Source organism: Salvelinus sp. IW2-2015, linkage group LG32, assembly GCF_002910315.2.
Source record: "Salvelinus sp. IW2-2015 linkage group LG32, ASM291031v2, whole genome shotgun sequence".
NCBI lineage: Eukaryota > Metazoa > Chordata > Actinopteri > Salmoniformes > Salmonidae > Salvelinus > Salvelinus sp. IW2-2015.
In genome coordinates this window covers 16,202,045-16,220,034 of record NC_036871.1, presented here as the reverse complement: position 1 = coordinate 16,220,034, position 17,990 = coordinate 16,202,045, and the positions used below count along the sequence as shown (strand labels likewise).

Below are 17,990 nucleotides of genomic sequence, written 5' to 3'. Positions count from 1 at the left end.
GTCTTCAAGTCCCTCCCGCTGAAAAACATCCTCACAACATGATGCTGCCACCACCATGCTTCACTGTAGGGATGGTGCCAGGATTCCTCCAAACGTGACGCATGACAGCTGCTTGGAGTTCAATCTTGGTTTTATCAGACCAGAGAATCTTGTTTCTCATCGTCTGAGGGTTGCCTTTTGGGAAACTCCAAGCAGCTGTCATGTGCCTTTTACTGAGTGGCTTCCGTCTGGCCACTCTACCATAAAGGCCTGATTGGTAGAGTGCTGCAGAGATGGTTGTCCTTCTGGAAGGTTCTCCCATCTCCACAGAGGAACTCTAGTGCTCTGTCAGTGACAATCAGGTTCTTGGTCACCTCCCTGACCAAGGCCCTTTTCCCCCGATTGCTCAGTTTGGCCGGGCAGCCAGCTCTAGGAAGAGTCTTGGTGGTTCCAAACTTCTTCCATTTAAGAATGATGGAGGCCACTGTATTCTTGGTGACCTTCAATTCTGCAGAAATGTTTTAGAACCCTTCCCAGATCTGTGCCTCGACACAATCCTGTTTTCCGAGCTCTACAGACCATTCCTTCAACCTCATGGCTTGGTTTTCCCTCTTACATGTGCTGTCAACTGTGGGACCTTGTATAGACAGGTGATTTGATTTGATTTGTATGCCTTTCCAAATCATGTCCAATCAATTGAATTTACCACAGGTGCAGTCCAATCAAGTTGTAGGAACATGTCAAGGATGATCAATGGAAACAGGATGAACCTGAGCTCAATTTCGAGTCTCTTAGCAAAGGGTCTGAATACCCAAGTAAATCATGTATTTCAGTTTTTTTTGCTGAGGATTTTTTATTTATTCAATAAATTTTAGAATAAGGCTGTAACATAACAAAATGTGGAAAAAGTCATGCACTTGTACATACATTGTATCTGTGTCCCAAATGGCACCCTTTGCCCTATATTGTGCAATGCTTTGTTTACTATATAGGGGATAGTGTGCTATTTGGGATGCAGACTGCATTTGTAGCTGTGTCATTATTAGAGTGAATTGATCAGACTAAGAGGCCCTATACATCAGAAAATTAATCCCATCAGTCCTGCCCCACCCACTCCATTCCATTTAGTGTAAGGAGACAGACTCAGCAGATAACGTTCAATTAACATCTTCTGTAGTGGCCATAGTGTTCAGTCTAGAGTCTAGACTAGTGTCACAAGTCCAAAGAAATAGAATTACACAATGGGTAGACCACACTCAATATGGCCGCTGGCCCACCCATTACGGAACGCTGACTTGAATGGGAATGTCCGTTCTAGTAATTCTATTTCTATGGTCAAGTCAGCAAGAAGAATGACTTCTCTACATACACAAGGTGAAAAGAGTTCTGGGAATTCCATTCTGGGGCCCATAGGGTAAACAGTGAAGGGAGAGTACCGCCATGTGGAAGCACTGACCCTGTCACTGTAAGTGTTCTTAGCAGGCTTTGATATTACAGGTCAGGCCAGCCCTGTGCATTATCTCCCTTATAGCCCGCTGGGGCCTGCTGTCTGAAATCCAGCATGTCTGTAGTTGTGCTGCAAATCACTTCCCTAATGATCTGGTCCTGCATGCTGTTTAGTTAGGTGTTCCTGGTTAGCGGAGGTTAGACAGCTCTACCTCTGATTGCTACCCCTCTGGATGGTATATTTCTCACTGTAGTACTATGGTCCAGAGGAGAGTGGAGGAATCTGGCTTGTGTTCTGTAGGGAAGAAACGTTTTGGCAATGGGTACTACCTAAACTCGTCCAATAAGAACACAGATTGTCACTTTGCGTTGCAAAACGTTTTGCTACGGTGTGCCCTACTGAACACGACCATGGCTTCCTTGGGCTAATTCGATCACAGTGACTGATAGACTGTGTTACTTCTGCGTTGGGGAACCTTTATTGCGGTCATTTACCACACTAAGAGCAGTGCATCCACGGGGGCTGCTTTCGCCAGCCAGAAGCGTTTATATTGCCTCTCCGTATTTTATTTTAGCGCTTTCCGCATTCATTTTAATACCTCAATAAGCTTTATAGATTGTGGTTTTCTAGCTTTGTTTCCTTGTCTTACGAAGTTATTATTTCAAGACACTAAAGGGATCATGTATATCCAATCACTCCATATTGCAAACTGTAATTTACGTATGCAATATGTAATATGCACAGTGAAATTCACATCTGGAAATTACTATAGCTAGCAATATGGATGGAGATGAGCTACCTTTTAGGTGTCCATGGTCTGGCTGGCGTCGCCATGGCAACAGAGTGTGACAGCACGCCCAACAGCCCAGGTTATGCCAATCAATCCCCGATGATTAAAAGGATTCATTAGGTTTAATGTGGGTGTCTCGGAGGTCCTCCCTGCGATGATGGGACAAATCGCTTTATGGCCCTTCCGCCGCTAGAGCGTGGCACTCTATATGAATACTTGGCATGGCCCATCAAAGTAATTAGATAACCTTTGTGTTATGACTGATCCGCAGCCATTACACCCACCTCCTCGCTGATGAGAGATGGGGAAGGAGAACGAAGGCGTAGTAGTTAGTCATTCCTCGACATGTTTCAATGTGTTCCGTGGAGGATATATGGGATGTGTGACTCAAATGGCACCCTATTCCCATATACAGTGCGCTATTTTTGACCAGGCCCCTGGTCAAAAATGTAGGGTATACAGTAGGGTGCCATTTGGGAGGCATCCACAGTCACCTGCCAGGAGGAGCTGGAGATAAGTGAATGACGACGCTGTTCCTCCGTGGCGTTCCGTGGCGTGCGCTCTGTCTGTTCAGGACGGTTAATGACCTGTGCTAGGGCGTCGGCTGAGAGGCTTCGTTAACACCTACAGTACTAACATCCATCTCATCTCATCTCCGTCCACCCTGCGTCACCAGCATGCTCCTCCGTCCTCCTCTCTGTCTGTCAGTCTAACCTCTGTTTGACCTGGCCACGGTGAAGGACAAGAGCAGGTCATGTCTTGATGGCTCCTGGTAAGTATTGCAGAGCCATATATTTAGAGAGTTTGGCCAACTTTTAGTCCCTTCTATTTATTCATAGATTCATAGATGTACTGTAAATGCATCCTAATACATTTGGTCGAATCTCAATGTCCAAACTCTTAAATGTAAGGCTCTGGTGTACTGTATGTGTCGGATAGTTGTGTGTGTTGAATAACCAGGATGTTGGCCCCTCTTTCAGCCCAACAACACCAACACAGGCCCAAGCCCGTACCAGACAGATGGACAACAGACAGGCCGACACTCTGTGTCTGTAGAGGTGCAGAGACAGAGACAGAGGCAGGAGGAGAGAGACGCCTTCCAACAGGCGCAGAGACAGTACAGCTCCCTGCCACGGTGAGAGGATGTGTGTGTGTGTGTGTGTGTGTGCGTGCGTGCGTGCGTGCGTGCGTGCGTGCGTGCGTGCGTGCGTGCGTCTGCGTAACAGTGAGGGAGAGAGAACACACATAGGCCATACAATGTTTTCCACGTTCAACATAATCCCTATATTTTTTCAATTTACATTTGAGTCATTTAGCAGACTCTCTTATCCAGAGCGAATTACAGGAGCAATTGTTCAAGGGCACAACGACAGATTCTTCACCTAGTCGGCTCAGGGATTTGGACAAGCGATGTTTCAGTATCTGGCCCAACGCTCTTAACCGCTTGGCTGACTGCCGTGACCATGGTATCATGCATTCATATACATAACATCAGCCTGATATTATCAGTCCACATATACAAATGGGTCATTCCTGTCAAAGCACAAATCAAATGTTATTGGTCACACACATATTTAGCAGATGTTATTGCAGGTGTAGCGAAATGCTTGTGTTCCTAGCTCCAACAGGGCAGTAGTATCTAACAATTCACAACAATATACATACATCTGAAGTAAAATAATGGAATTAAGAAATATATAAATATTACGATAAGCAATGTCSGAGTGGCATTGACTAAAATACAGTATGTTAACATGATTAAAGTGACTAGTGTTCCATTATTAAAGTGACCATTGATTCCATGTCTATGTACAGTTGAAGTCATTAAAACTCGTTTTTCAACCACTCCACAAATTTCTTGTTAACAAACTATAGTTTTGGCAAGTCGGTTAGGACATCTACTTTGTGCATGACAATAGTAATTTTTCCAACAATTGTTTACAGACAGATTATTTCACTTACACTTCACTGTATCACAATTTCACTGGGTCAGAAGTTTGCATACACTAAGTTGACAGTGCCTTTAAACAGCTTGGAAAATTCCAGAAGATGATGTCATGGCTTTAGAAGCTTCTGATAGGCTAATTGACATCGTTTGAGTTATTTGGAAGTGTACCTGTGGATGTATTTCAAGGCCTACCTTCAAATTCAGTGCCTATTTGCTTGACATTATGGGAGAATCAGAAGAAATCAGCCAAGACCTCAGAAAAACAATTGTAGACCTCCACAAGTCTGGTTCATCCTTGGGAGCAATTTCCAAACGCCTGAAGGTACCACGTTCATCTGTACAAACAATAGTACGCAAGTATAAACACCATGGGACCACGCAGCCGTCATAACGCTCAGGAAAGAGACGCGTTCTGTCTCCTAGAGATTAATGTACTTTGGTGCGAAAAGTGCATATCAATCCCAGAACAACAGCAAAGGACCTTGTGAAGATGCTGAAGGAAACCGGTACAAAAGTGTCTATATCCACAGTAAAATGAGTCCTATATCGACATAACCTGAAAGGCCGCTCAGCAAGGAAGAAGCCACTGCTCCAAAACCGCCATAAAAAAGCACAGTACTACGTTTTGCAACTGTACATGGGGACAAAGATTGTACTTTTTGGAGAAATTGCCTCTGGTCTGATGAACAAAAATAGAACTGTTGGCCATAATGACCATCCTTATGTTTGGAGGAAAAAGGAGGAGGCTTGCAAGCCGAAGAACCACCATCCCAATCATGAAGCACGGGGTGGCAGCATCATGTTGTGGGGGTGCTTGCTGCAGGAGGGACTGGTGCACTCACAAGATAGATGGCATCATGAGGATGGAAAATTGTGGATATATTGAAGCAACATCTCAAGACATCAGTCAGGACGTAAAGGCTTGGTCTCCAATGGGTCTTCCAAATGGACAATGACCCCAAGCATACTTCCAAAGTGTGGCAAAATGGCTTAAGGACAAGAAAGTCAAGGTATTGGAGTGGCCATCACAAAGCCCTGACCTCAATCCTATAGAAAATTTTGGGCAGAACTGAAAAAGCGTGTGCGAGCAAGGAGGCCTACAAACCTGACTCAGTTACACCAGCTCTGTCAGGAGGAATGGGCCAAAGTTCACACAACTTATTGTGGGAAGCTTGTGGAAAGCTACCTGAAACATTTGACCCAAGTTAAACAATTTAAGGCAGTCTACCAAATACTAATTGAGTGTATGTAAACTTCTGACCCACTGGGAATGTGATGAAAGAAATAAAAGCTGAAATAAATCATTCTCTCTACTATTATCTGACATTTCACATTCTTAAAATAAATGGTGATCCTGACTGACCTACGACAGGGAATGTTTACTAGGATTAAATGTCAGTAATTGTAAAAACTGAGTTTAAATGTATTTGGCTAAGGTGTATATAAACTTTAAACTTCAACTGTATGAGGCAGCAGCCTTAAGGTGCAGGGTGAGTAAATGGTGGGTGTTGTCCTTGATGATCTTTTTGGCCTTCCTGTGAAGGTGCTGTAGGTGTCCTGGAGAGTAGGCAATGTGCCCCAGTGATGTGTTGTGAAACCATAGTCTGGGGTTGCGTCCCAAATGACCCCCTATTCTCTACATAAAAGTACGCTTTTGACCAGAGCCCTATAGGCCCTGGTCAAAGTAGTCAAGATGTAAATAATAGGTTGCCAGTTGTGCAGCCAGGCTGTATCACGTTACCAGCCCCAGTAATCTGACATGATCACACTAATCTGAGATAGTGGTTACCTTTGATCTACGTGATATGTGTGTTATTACAGGAAGTGGTGTGTCTCTCTGTGGCTTATGATTGGCTGAGGGGTAGAGGGTAGTTCATGCTTGTGATTGGCTGAGGGTTAGAGGATAGTTCATGCTTGTGATTGGCTGAGGGATTATAGGATAGGTCATGCTTGTGTAGTGGAAGCTGCTAAATGAGCTTGACTGGACTGTGAATGGTAGATATGTTGTGGTAGGGATGTTGTGGGTGTGTGTTGTGTGGTGTGTGTGTGTGTGTGTGTGTGTGTGTGTGGTGTGTTGGTGTGTGTGTGTGTGTGTGTGTGTGTGTGTGTGTGTGTGGTGTGTGTTGTGTGTGTGTTGTGTGTTGTGTGGTGTGGGTGGTGTTGTGTGTGGGCAAACTGTAACAGTTTAATTAACTTTAGGGGTGGTTTTCCCAGACCCTCCACAATTACAGTACACTAAACTGTCAAGGGCTAGTAGATGTTGAAAACAAGTAGGTCCAACCACATCAAATTGCAAACCTTGCTAGCGACCGTAGAAACTGGAGGAAGCGTGTGGTCGGACTGCTCTGCAGCTGAACTATGTACAGTCAGTGGTGAGTTTAAAACCAAGAGACACATTTTACAGTAACCTGAGATAACACTACATGACCAAAAGTATGGTCGACACCTGCTCATTCCAAAATCATAGGCATTACTATGGAGTTGGCCCCTCTTTGCTGATATAACAGCCTCTATTCTCTGGGAAAGCTTCCACTAGATGTTGGAACATTGCTGCGTGGACTTGCTTCCATTCAGCCACGAGGATAAGTGAGGTTGGTCACTGATAGTTGGGTGATTAGGCCTGGCTTGCAGTCGGCGTTACAATTCATCCCAAAGGTGTTTGATGGGGTTGAGGTCAGGGCTCTGTGCAGGCCAGTCAAGGTCTTCCACACCGATCTCGACTAACCAATTCTGTATGGACTTCGCTTTGTGCACGGGGGCATTGTCATGCTGAAACAGGAAAGGGCCTTCCCCAAACTGTTGCCACAAAGTTGGAAGCACAGAATCATCTAGAATGTCATTGAATGCTGTAGCGTTAACATTTCCCTTCACTGGAACTAAGGGACCTAGCCTGAACCATGGAAAAACAGCCCAGACCATTATTCCTCCTCCACYTAACTTTACAGAAGGCACTGTGCGTTTGGGCAGGTAGAGTTCTCCTGGCATCCACCAAACCCAGATTAGTCCGTCGGACTGCCAGATGGTGAAGCGTGATTCATCACTCCAGAGAACGAGTTGCCACTGCTCCGGAGTCCAATGGCGGMGRGCTTTGCACCACTCCAGCCGATGCTTGTCATTGCGCATGGTGATCTTAGTCTTGTGTGCGGCTGCTTTGCCATGGAAACCCATTTCATGAAGCTCCCGACAAACAGTTATTGGGTTGACGTTGCTTCCAGTGGCAGTTTGGAACTCGGTAGTGAGTGTTGCAACAGAGGACAGACGATTTGTACGCACTTCAGCATTCGGCAGTCCCGTTCTGCGAGCTTGTGTGGCCTACCACTTCGCGGCTGAGCCGTTGTTGCTTTCTAGACCTTTCCACTTCATAATAACACCACTTACAGTTGACCGGGGCAGCTCTAGCAGGGCAGAAAATTGACGATCTGACTTGTTGGAAAGATGGCGTTCTAKGACGGTGCCATGTTGAAAGTCACTGAACTCTTCAGTGAGGCCGTTCTACTGCCAATGTTTGTCTATGGAGATTGCATGACCGTGTGGTCGATTTTATACACTTGTCAGCAACGGGTGTGGCTGAAATGGTCAAATCCATTCATTTTAAGGGGTGTCCACATACTTTTGTGTATGTAGTGTATGTAACAGTAAATCCCCCGTATGCTCTCGACCCTACATTCTCCAGTCAGCAATGACTTATCACCAAGATGTAATCTCCTAGTCTCCGAGCTAGTACTTCATCAATGCTGCTTAATCCTTGATTGTTGATACAGAATCCCGCTTGTTAAATATTTGAAGAAGCAGATTTGTTTAAAGCGGAGATTTATTGTACCAATGTCTCCGATGCCTGGTCAAAGAAACATCCTGTGGCTTTGTGGTGTAATTTCATTGTAATTCTATTAAGGCCAGTTGTTTGGATAAACCTGTTTTGTATTATCTTAAGAATCTGATTGTTTACCTTCAAAATGCCATTGGATGACCAGACCACAGCCTTGGAGTAATATGGGGCCTGGTATCAGCTTGTGTGATTTTGATGGATTTCATATGGCCCCAGACACACACACACACACACACACACACACAACTGCTGCCGTTGGTTGAATGGCTGAATCTTGGCCTATGCGTTCAAAAACAGCTTTCGTTTCAGATAAAGGTCAGTTTCCTCTTGGGGAAGCTTTGCTAAACAAGGGGTTCCAATTCAAATGCATCATTTGAACAATGACTGTTGTTGAGAGCCCATATTCATCAATGAAACAGCATTGATCATACAGCCAAAGTCATGCCATTTACAGCAGGACCAAAGGGCCTCCCACTGCAACAGCTGCCGTAGCTTTGGTCTCTTTAGAACACTGTCTGTCTAAGTGCGTCCCAAATGGCACCCTATTCCCCATATTATAGTGCACTACTTTTGACCAGAGCCCTATGGTTGTGCACTGAGGGAATGGAATAGTGTGCCATTTGGGACATAGAGAATGTGACTAATGCCACATGTTCCTCCTCCATCCCTCCTCTCGCTTTCTCTTTTTACATCATATGTACGGTTCTGGCACAATATCTAATGGAGAAGCGATAGCTGGTTTACATTACTCACAGAGAAACAGCCCAATTGTCCTTTTATGTCAATGAAATGAAATCATATGTGGAGGATATGGTTTAACAACAAAGTGTTAAACAAATGAAAATATATTTTATATGTTAGATTCTTCAAAGTAGCCACACTTTGCCTTGATGACAGCTTGAGGTAGTCACCTGGAATGCTTTTCCAACAGTCTTGAAGGAGTTCCCACATATGCTGAACACTTGTTGGCTGCTTTTCCTTCACTCTGCGGTCCAACTCATCCCAAACCATCTCAATTGGGTTAATGATAGTCCCACTAAGCGCAAACCAGATGGGATGGCGTATTGCTGCAGTATGCTGTTGTACTCATGCTGGTTACGTGTGCCTTGAATTCTAAATAAAACACAGACAGTGTCACCAGCAAAGCACCATCACACCACCACCTCCATGCTTCACTGTGGGAACTCATCAGTCCAAAGGATAGATTTCCACTGGTCTTATGTCCATTGCTCGTGTTTCTTGGCCCAAGCAAGTCTCTTCTTCTTATTGGTGTCTTTTTAGTAGTGGTTTCTTTTCAGCATTTCGACCATGAAGGCCTGATTTTCGCAGTCTCCTCTGAACAGTTGATGTTGAGATGTGTCTGTTAATTGAACTCTGAAGCATTTATTTGGGCTGCAATCTGAGGTGCAGTTAATTGCTGATTCGTGAGGCTGGTAACTCTAATGAACTTATCCTCTGCAGCAGAGGTAACTCTGGGTCTTCCTTTCCTGTGGCGTTCCTCATGACAGACAGTTTCATTATAGCGCTTGATGGTTTTTGCGACTGCCCTTGAAGAAACTTTTGTTTCTCTTTGCTTATTTGAGCTGTTCTTGCCATAATATGGACTTGGTCTTTTACCAAATAGGGCTGTCTTCTGTACACCCACCCCTACCTTGTCACAACACAGCTGACTGAGATTGATTGGCTCAAACGCATTAAGAAGGAAAGAAATTCCACGATAACTTTTGACATGACTACATCATGAAGCTGGTTGAGAAGAGAGTGTGAAAAGCTGTCCTCATGGCAAAGGGTGGCTACTTTGAAGAATCTCAAATATAAAATATATTTTTATTTGTTTAACACTTTTTTAACACTTTTTTTGCTTACTACATGATTCTTATGTGTTATTTCATAGTTTTGATGTCTTCACTATTATTCTACAATGTAGAAAATAGTCAAAATACAGAAAAACCCTTGAATAAGTATGTGTGTCCAAACTTTTGACTTGTACTGTATGTTATGGGTTGAAAGAAAGCATATCTACACTGAACAAAAATAGAAACGCAATATTTAAATTGTTGGTCCCATGTTTCATGAGCTGAAATAAAAGATTTCCGAATATTTTTTTTCCTTACGCACAAAAAGCTTATTTCTCTCAAATTTTGTGCACAAATGTGTTTACATCCCTGTTATTGAGCATTTCTCCTTTGCCAAGATAATCCATCCACCTGACAGGTGTGGCATATCAAGAATCTGATTAAACAGCATGATCATTACACAGGTGCATCTTGTGCTGGGGACAATAAAAGGCCACTCTAAAATGTGCAGTTTTGTTACAAAACACAATGTTTTGAGGGAGTGTGCAATTGGCATGCTGATTGCAGGAATGTCCACCAGAGCTGTTGCCAATTGAATGTTAATTTCTCTACCATAAGCCATCTCAACGTTATTTTTGAGAATTTGGCAGTACGTCCAACTGGCCTCACAACCGCAGACCACGTGGTATGGCGTCGTGTGGGCGAGCGGTTTGCTGATGTCAACTTTGTGAACAGACTGCCCCGTGGTGGCGGTGGGTTTATGGTATGGGCTGGCATAAGCTACTGACAACGAACAYGATTGCATTTTTATCGATGGCAATTTGAATGCAAAGAGATAGCATGATGAGATTGTGAGGCCCTTTTCTTTTTAAGGTATCTATGACCAACAGATCTGTATTCCCAGTCATGTGAAATCCATAGATTAGGGCATAATTTCTTTATTTAAACTGACTGATTTCCTCATATGAACTGTAACTCTGTAAAATCAATGAAATTGTTGCGTGTTGAGTTGATCTTTTTGGTCAGTACATTTCTAACCGGTCATCTTTACACAAAGGTCTGGTATCACACACATTTTTCATTGTAATGGTTCTTCTTCAAATACAGAAATAATATGGTTTCTTCTTCACAGTTGGTTGATAAATCCACTAATTATGCATGGCTCTGAGACAAAAGCCTTAGTTGCAGACCTGGGTTCAAATACTATTTGAAATCTTTCATATACTTTGAGTGTTTGCTCTATCCTGCCTAGAGTGCCAGGTGGGTGGGGTTTACAGTTTTGGGACTATTCTATTGGTCCATCAGGCAAGCTCAATCAAGCACAGATTAAGTATTTGAAATGATTTCAAATAGTGTTTGAACCCAGGTCTGGTTCGTTGATGTTATTCAGTCTATTCCATTTCTCCTGCCCCTGAGATAAGCTGTGCTCTAGGCCTGAACACTCATGCATATCATATGGGCTGAACACAGAGAGCTCACAAAGTGCCCAGTCAAGCATGAGTCGGGGTGATGTCACACACACACACATCTGCAGGGCTGACTGACTGTATGTTGTATGGAAGAAGGAGGCTGACAGCTCCTCCTTTTTAAATACCATGTCAGATTTCTACTGTGAAACCGCCAGAGTGACAGTGGGTCCGGTTGAGTCTCATTTGCAGCAGGGCTGCTATTACTGCCTGTCAAACCCAATGGGCCTGTCTGTCCTTCACAAAAGGGCTATATGGATGGAAATGGCTGTGTCACTGTCCCTCTAGGTTTATGTGTTTCTATGTTTTTATTGTGTGCTAAATTGCCTATTGGTTATGGGTGGTGCTGGGCTTTGTCTGGCCCGGCCTCTCTCTGTGGAATCTCCTCTTTCCGAGTCATTGCACCCCTTCTCTTTAAAACCCTCTTAACATCTTCACTCGTGTCTCACCCGTAGAAATAGCATCACCACTGGTACTCTAAATGGCAGGCTGTTTTATTCCCATGGGTACAGTATAAATAGACGCCAGTCCAGTCCACCCATTATGGGATCATTTGCTTGAATATTGAATCCCATTCTAGTCATTCTATTTCTGTAGTCTCACCTTTTCTCTCACTTTCTCACCCTTCTCTTTCTGAGTCAATGCACTCTTCCTCTTTAAAACGCTCTTTTCACTCGTGTCTCGCACTACCTTTCATTCACACTTTCTCCCTCCCTCCACAGGCAACCCAGGAAGAACCCCAGCTCCATCTCGCAGGACTCCTGGGACAAGGTCTACCCGCCAGGTGATGGCTTCCAGACGGCCAAGGAGAACCCTCGCTACTCTAGCTACAAGGGCTCCAGAAACGGCTACCCGGGGATGAGCGGCGTGAATGCCCGCGTCCTCCTGGAGGCCCAGGAGCTGCTGAGGCAGGAGCAGAGACGCAGGGAGCAGGAGGCCAAAGGGAAGCAGCTACTGCTAGCGCCCCCACAGGAACACCCCGGGAACAACACCTATGACGGGTACTCGGCTCACAAGGACCCTGTGTCGCCTAAGGGCCCCTATAGACAGGACGTACCCCCCTCGCCCTCCCAGCTGGCCAGGCTCAACAAGCTGCAGGGGCCCGAGAAGGGAAGGCCCTTCTACTCCTGAGGGAACAGAGGAAAGGGGAAGGTATAGGGGAAGGGACAGGGCTTCCAAGAGGCCACAATTGGTGGCGATGGATATGGACAACTTGAGGAGCTGCTTAGCATAGAATGGGGAAGCTCCTTCTACTCCTGAGGGGATAGGGACAGGCAAGAGGGGCCACTGTTGTGGAAGATGTGGACAACTTGAGGAGCTGCTTAGCATAGAATGGGGAAGCTCCTTCTACTCCTGAGGGGATTAGGGACAGGCAAGAGGGGGCCACAGTTGTGGACAACGTGAGTAGCTGATTAGCCGAGATTGATCTAAGAAGAGTTAGGGACTGTACAGTGGGTGTTTGAATTAATAGCTTACCCGGGATGTGACCTCTTAGTCTTCCATTCAGTCCTAGTCAGTCATGTTCCCCTCCTACAGACTGTTTGTTGTTAAGTGAGACTTTCTGTATTTATGGTCACAATGCTTTCTGGGTAGTAGTGTTGTGTGATTCACAGACATCTGTTACCCTCACGCTCTGACAATCAAACAGATAGGCAAACGGACGTTATTTTAAGCCAGGGACAAGTGTGTATGTGTGGGTGTGTGTGCCTTTGTGCATGCGTGCATGTGAGAGATACCGTGTGTCTGAATGTGAGTGAGCGATGTGCGAGTGTGGTGTGGTCTCCATCATTGACACTTCCATTGTGGTCTGGTGTTGTTAACCATGGCTCCTACATGACCTGTCACCCCTGCCCCTTGCCCACCCCTGGCCAGGAAAAACCCCTAGGCTGCCTAGACAGTACTACTCTAACACTAAGTCCAAACAACAACGCTGAGCTTCTCTCAGTATTCTATTTATCTGTTTTAATCGTTTTGTCTTTATGAGAAGCCCCTTCAGTAGTCCCCAAAGGGTTCGAGAAAAGAGAGAGAGAGAGTGAAAAGAGATGGAGTGTGTTAAAGGAGGGGGAGAAGGAGGGCATAGCACTGGTTATTAATGAAGGCCCCTCATAAATGATTCATGTGTGTGTCGTCTCCACAGAGAGTGAGAGAGAGGTCTCTGATCCACTGCCTGGCCTCTCTGCTCTGGGCACGGCTAACCTGGCCTGCCTGTCTGCCTGTCTCTGGCTCCATCCTCTCCTCCTCCCCACCTCTCCTCTTCCCCCGCCAGCCCTGCACTGAATTTTTCATCACAAGCCACCTGCTGCCTGCCACAGCCAAAGAACAGAACACAGTCGCAAGAGGCTGCTCCGGAGTGGAGGGCCACATCACGGTTTCGCTCCACAAAGAAACAGAAAGAGAGACAACCGGAATACTGATGCAAGATTTCGGTTTAATCGACCCATCTTCCTTTGTTAATAAAAATATGAAATTGTGTTTGAGTGGTAGTTGTGTTCAGCTGTCGTATAGCTGAGAACTAGTGAGTCACTCTTCTCTTGTATATAATGGGCCTTTAATGTGACGATGCTCGGATGTCTATGAAATGTACAGAATGGTGGAGATGAATGCAACCGAACAAAGGAGAGTGTGGTGAATACACAAAAGGGGAGAGAAAGAAAATGACTGGCGTATGTACTCTGTGTCGCCTCGCGGTATACTATAACAGAAGTGTCTGGCACCTCGCTGCTTTGGAGATGTGCTTCAATGTGTTCTCCCTACGCCAAGTACAGTCATATGAAATGCATTAGCTTCCATTTGTGAGTTAACGCAGGCTGCGTCCCAAATGGCACCCTATTCCCTACATAGTGCACTACTTTTGACCAGATCCCTATAGTTGAGCTAAATAGTTTGAGTGCCATTTGGGACTCAGGCCATGGTGTGAGAGAGCGAACTCCCTGTATCAGCTGTTGAACATGTCTAACATGGAAATAAGAGTGTTATGTCGTCTGCTCTGCAGTACTTCGCCAATGTCTGCAGTCTGGTGGGAATCTGTTGTCTGGTGTCCATTGCTAGCCTGGTTCCAGATCTGTTTGTGCTGTCTAGTTTACGTCTACGGTCATCGTTGTTAACAAGGGTGTAGGATGAAGTTCCTTCGGCCTAGTCGCTGATCTTGGGTCAGTTTTGCATTTCCCCCGCTAATGGTTAGGATTGGGGGAGGGGAAAGCTGATCCTAGATCTGTACCTAGGGAAAACTAGCCCGGGTGCAGTTAACAAGATGGCACAAACAGACCTGGGACCAGGCTAGTTCATGGCTAGGTTCAGAGGTCTATAATAAGTGCCTGAGGAGGGAAAACAATGTGGTCAGATCCTTTTTGTAGCTAACTGACACACCATTACACCAAGTATTTTTCACATACCGTTTGAATCTCTTCGGTACAGTATGTCATGATTGTTTTGGGGTACTTTTGTTTCCCTGAAAAGCTTTCGTTGTTTGGTTCTAGTTTTTTACAGTGAAAGTTAAAATAAGCCTCTGCATTAGGGGGATCAGTGTATTTGTATCCCGTCTGACTTCACAATGCTGTATGTATCATGAYGTTTAAAGTATAAAGCTATTGTAAGCACAGTGCAATTGTTTTTCAGACTTTGACCTGATATATTAAGAAATGTAAACAGACCTTTTTCCTGTACATATCACATTTAAAATAAAAGGAGGGTGGTTTCAACCTGTTTACAACTGTCTGTCTGGGATGTAATTCTATTCTTCATCCTGTCCTTTTGAAAAATGAACTGGCATTGGTGTCAGGTTCAGGAATCCTCATTAGTAGCAGTGAGTCTGGTTTCATCCACTCCTGAATCTTTAATATGCTTTTGGCATCTTTATCATTAGGCTATTGTAGTTCTAGCTTCAAATCTTGAATTTTTATAGAGCTGTGATTTTGTGTATATGCCTTGTGTATATGCCTTATGCCTTATATGCGTGTCAGCATTTGCATTGGCAATGCAGTTCGTATACTTTAGTAATCTCTCTGCGTTTCCTGTTGTTAATTGTAGTCATTCTTATTGTCTCTCATAAGGGACTTGTTGAATGACATTGGCTACTGTGTGTGTTACTAGGGTTAAAGTTGACATTCTAAACAAATACCATTAAGCCATTTCAGCTACTGGGGGGGGGGGGGGGGCTCTCTTGAAATGGAGAGATGAGAGCGGAGGAAAAAAGAAGTGGAAAGAAATCCTTCCATCTCATCCTGTTCTTTTATCTTCATAGCTTTGTGTGCTCTTTCATTGAGTGATCAAATAATGCCACAGAGAGCGCCGTGTCCTCATGCTGTTGTCTMCGCCTCCGGCCCGAGAAGGAGTTGTCGTCAACCTTCAGTCTTTTCCTGTTTGACACTTCCAGAGGAAACCGAAATATGTATTATTGCGTAGCTCAGGTCTGTTTGATCGCCTGCTATGGATGTGTCACGACAATGACTGACTTTGTTGTTTAGTATATGAGATGAGACTTTMGCACATTATTTTGCTTTATTTTCAAACGCAGGACTGACTACTGTGTCGTATTTACTAGGAACCAAACGGAAGCAAACGGGCCAAAACGAGGAGGGACCTACCTGGATTTGTCTATTAATGGAAAACGTTTCACATTTTGTTACGCTACAGCCGTATTCTAAAATGGATGATCCCCCTCCCCAATCAATCTACACACAATACCCCATAATGACAAAGCAAAAAACTGGTTTTTATACATAAAAAAAAAAAATAACATTTACATAAGTATTCAGACACTTTACTCAGTACTTCGTTGAAGCACCTTTGGCAGTGATTATAGCCTCGAGTCTTCTTGGGTATGACGCTACAAGCTTGGCACACCTGTATTTGGGGAGTTTCTCCCATTCTTCTCTGCAGATCCTCTCAAGCTCTGTCAGGTTGGATGGGGAGCGTCGCTGCACAGCTATTTTCAGGTCTCTCCAGATATATTTGATCGAGTTAAAGTCCGGGCTCTGGCTGGGCAACWCAAGGGCAGTCAGAGACTCGTCCCGAAGCCACTCCTGCGTGGTCTTGGCTGTGTGCTTATGGTCTTTGTCCTGTTGGAAGGTGAMCCTTCGCACCAGTCTGAATTCCTGAGCGCTCTGGAGCAGGTTTTCATCAAGAATCTCTGTACTTTGCTCTGTTCATCTTTCCCTCGAACCTGACTAGTCTCCCAGTCCCTGCCGCTGAAAAACATCCCCACAGCATGATGTTGCCACCATCATGCCACAAACCGTAGGGATGTGCCAGGTTTTCTCCCAGACGTGACACTTGGCATTCAGGCCAAAGATTCTTATTTCTTAGGTCATGATTTCTTTAGACGCCTTTTGGCAAACTCCAAGCTGGCTGTCATGTGCCTTTTACTGAGGAGTGGCTTCCGTCTGGCCGCTCTACCGCAAAGGCCTGATTGGTGGAGTGCTGCAGGGATGGTTGCCCTTTCGGAAGTTTCTCCCATCTCCACGGAGAAACTCTAGTGCTCTGTCAGAGTGACCATCGAGTTCTTGTTGACCTCCTGACCAAGGCCATTCTCCCCCGATTGCTTAGTTTGACCGGCCTGCCAGGTCTAGGAAGAGTGTTTCAAACTCATTCCAATTAATAAGGTATAAGGTATTTCTGTTTTTTATTTTAATAAATTAGCAAACATTTCTCAAACCTGTTTTCGCTTTGTCATTATGGGGTATTGTGTGTAGATTGCAGATTTGTTTTATCAATCCATTTAAAATAAGGCTGTAACGTACAAACTTTCGAGAAAGTCCACGGTGTGTGCACTGATGAAAAAAAAACTGATGATAGACAGCTGAATGACAATGGACCCTGCCTGCTAAAAAAAACAACATCCACCATAGTTTCCAAACCTATAGTAGATTTTGCTCTACACGTTCTTGTCCATGATAGTAAAGGTCTATCCATGTGAGAGTTCCTCTCAAACAGCATGTTGTTGCTGCAGATGCCTTTTCCCGAGTCCCAACATTCCGAGCGTAGCCCAACATCGCCACGCTGAGGTAAAGGTCGTCCAGGGTCCCAGAGAGGTCACAGGGTTCACCCTCAGCTGTGTGTTAGCTCACAGAATACACAGCCTGCTTTGATTAAACTCCTTTGATACACATCATATCCTTTACACTCATATGTATAACTTCATATACATCTCACAAGTATAAAAATTACATACAATATAAATGAACATTTGCGTGTATATGGTATAATGTAATATATGACATTGATTAACACTGGTGTTCAGCTTTCAGCTCAGGCTGGCTTTGGTTAACAGAGTTGACCTCTCCAGGACACAGTTGCCATGGGAGCAGTATTGCGATAAGACGATAACAATCAGAGGTCTACACCTGCATACGTAGTGAACGAGAATAGGATACATTTTAGATGGGACATAAAACAGCTAATGAGCGCTGCCTCTTATAGCCAAGCAATGATTCATTTTACAATATTCTAGAATTCACATGCAAGGGACCATCCAAAAACAGCTATTCACATGCAAGGGACCATCCAAAACAGCTATTTCACATGCAAGGGACCATCCAAAAAGGGTAATCCACATGCAAGGGACCATCCAAAAAGGGTTAATCCACATGCAAGGGACCATCCAAAAAGGGTTAATCCACATCAAGGGACCATCCAAAAAGGCTATCCACATGCAAGGGACCATCCAAAAAGGGTTATCCACATGCAAGGGACCATCCAAAAAGGGCTAATCCACATGCAAGGGACCATCCAAAAAGGGCT

The 17,990-nt window shown here is 44.6% G+C and overlaps 1 protein-coding gene across 1 annotated transcript in view; it reads left to right on the top strand.

Annotated features, from left to right (window-relative positions):
* The window catches only part of LOC111956389 (partitioning defective 3 homolog), a 253,578-nt gene extending 238,612 nt beyond the window's left edge, over positions 1 to 14,966 (top strand). The window contains 2 exon segments of the mRNA XM_023976856.2: positions 3,197 to 3,351; positions 11,975 to 14,966. Of these exon segments, the coding sequence (XP_023832624.2) occupies positions 3,197 to 3,351; positions 11,975 to 12,383 (564 nt within the window). The 3' untranslated portion in view covers positions 12,384 to 14,966.
* The last annotated feature ends 3,024 nt before the right edge of the window (positions 14,967 to 17,990 follow it).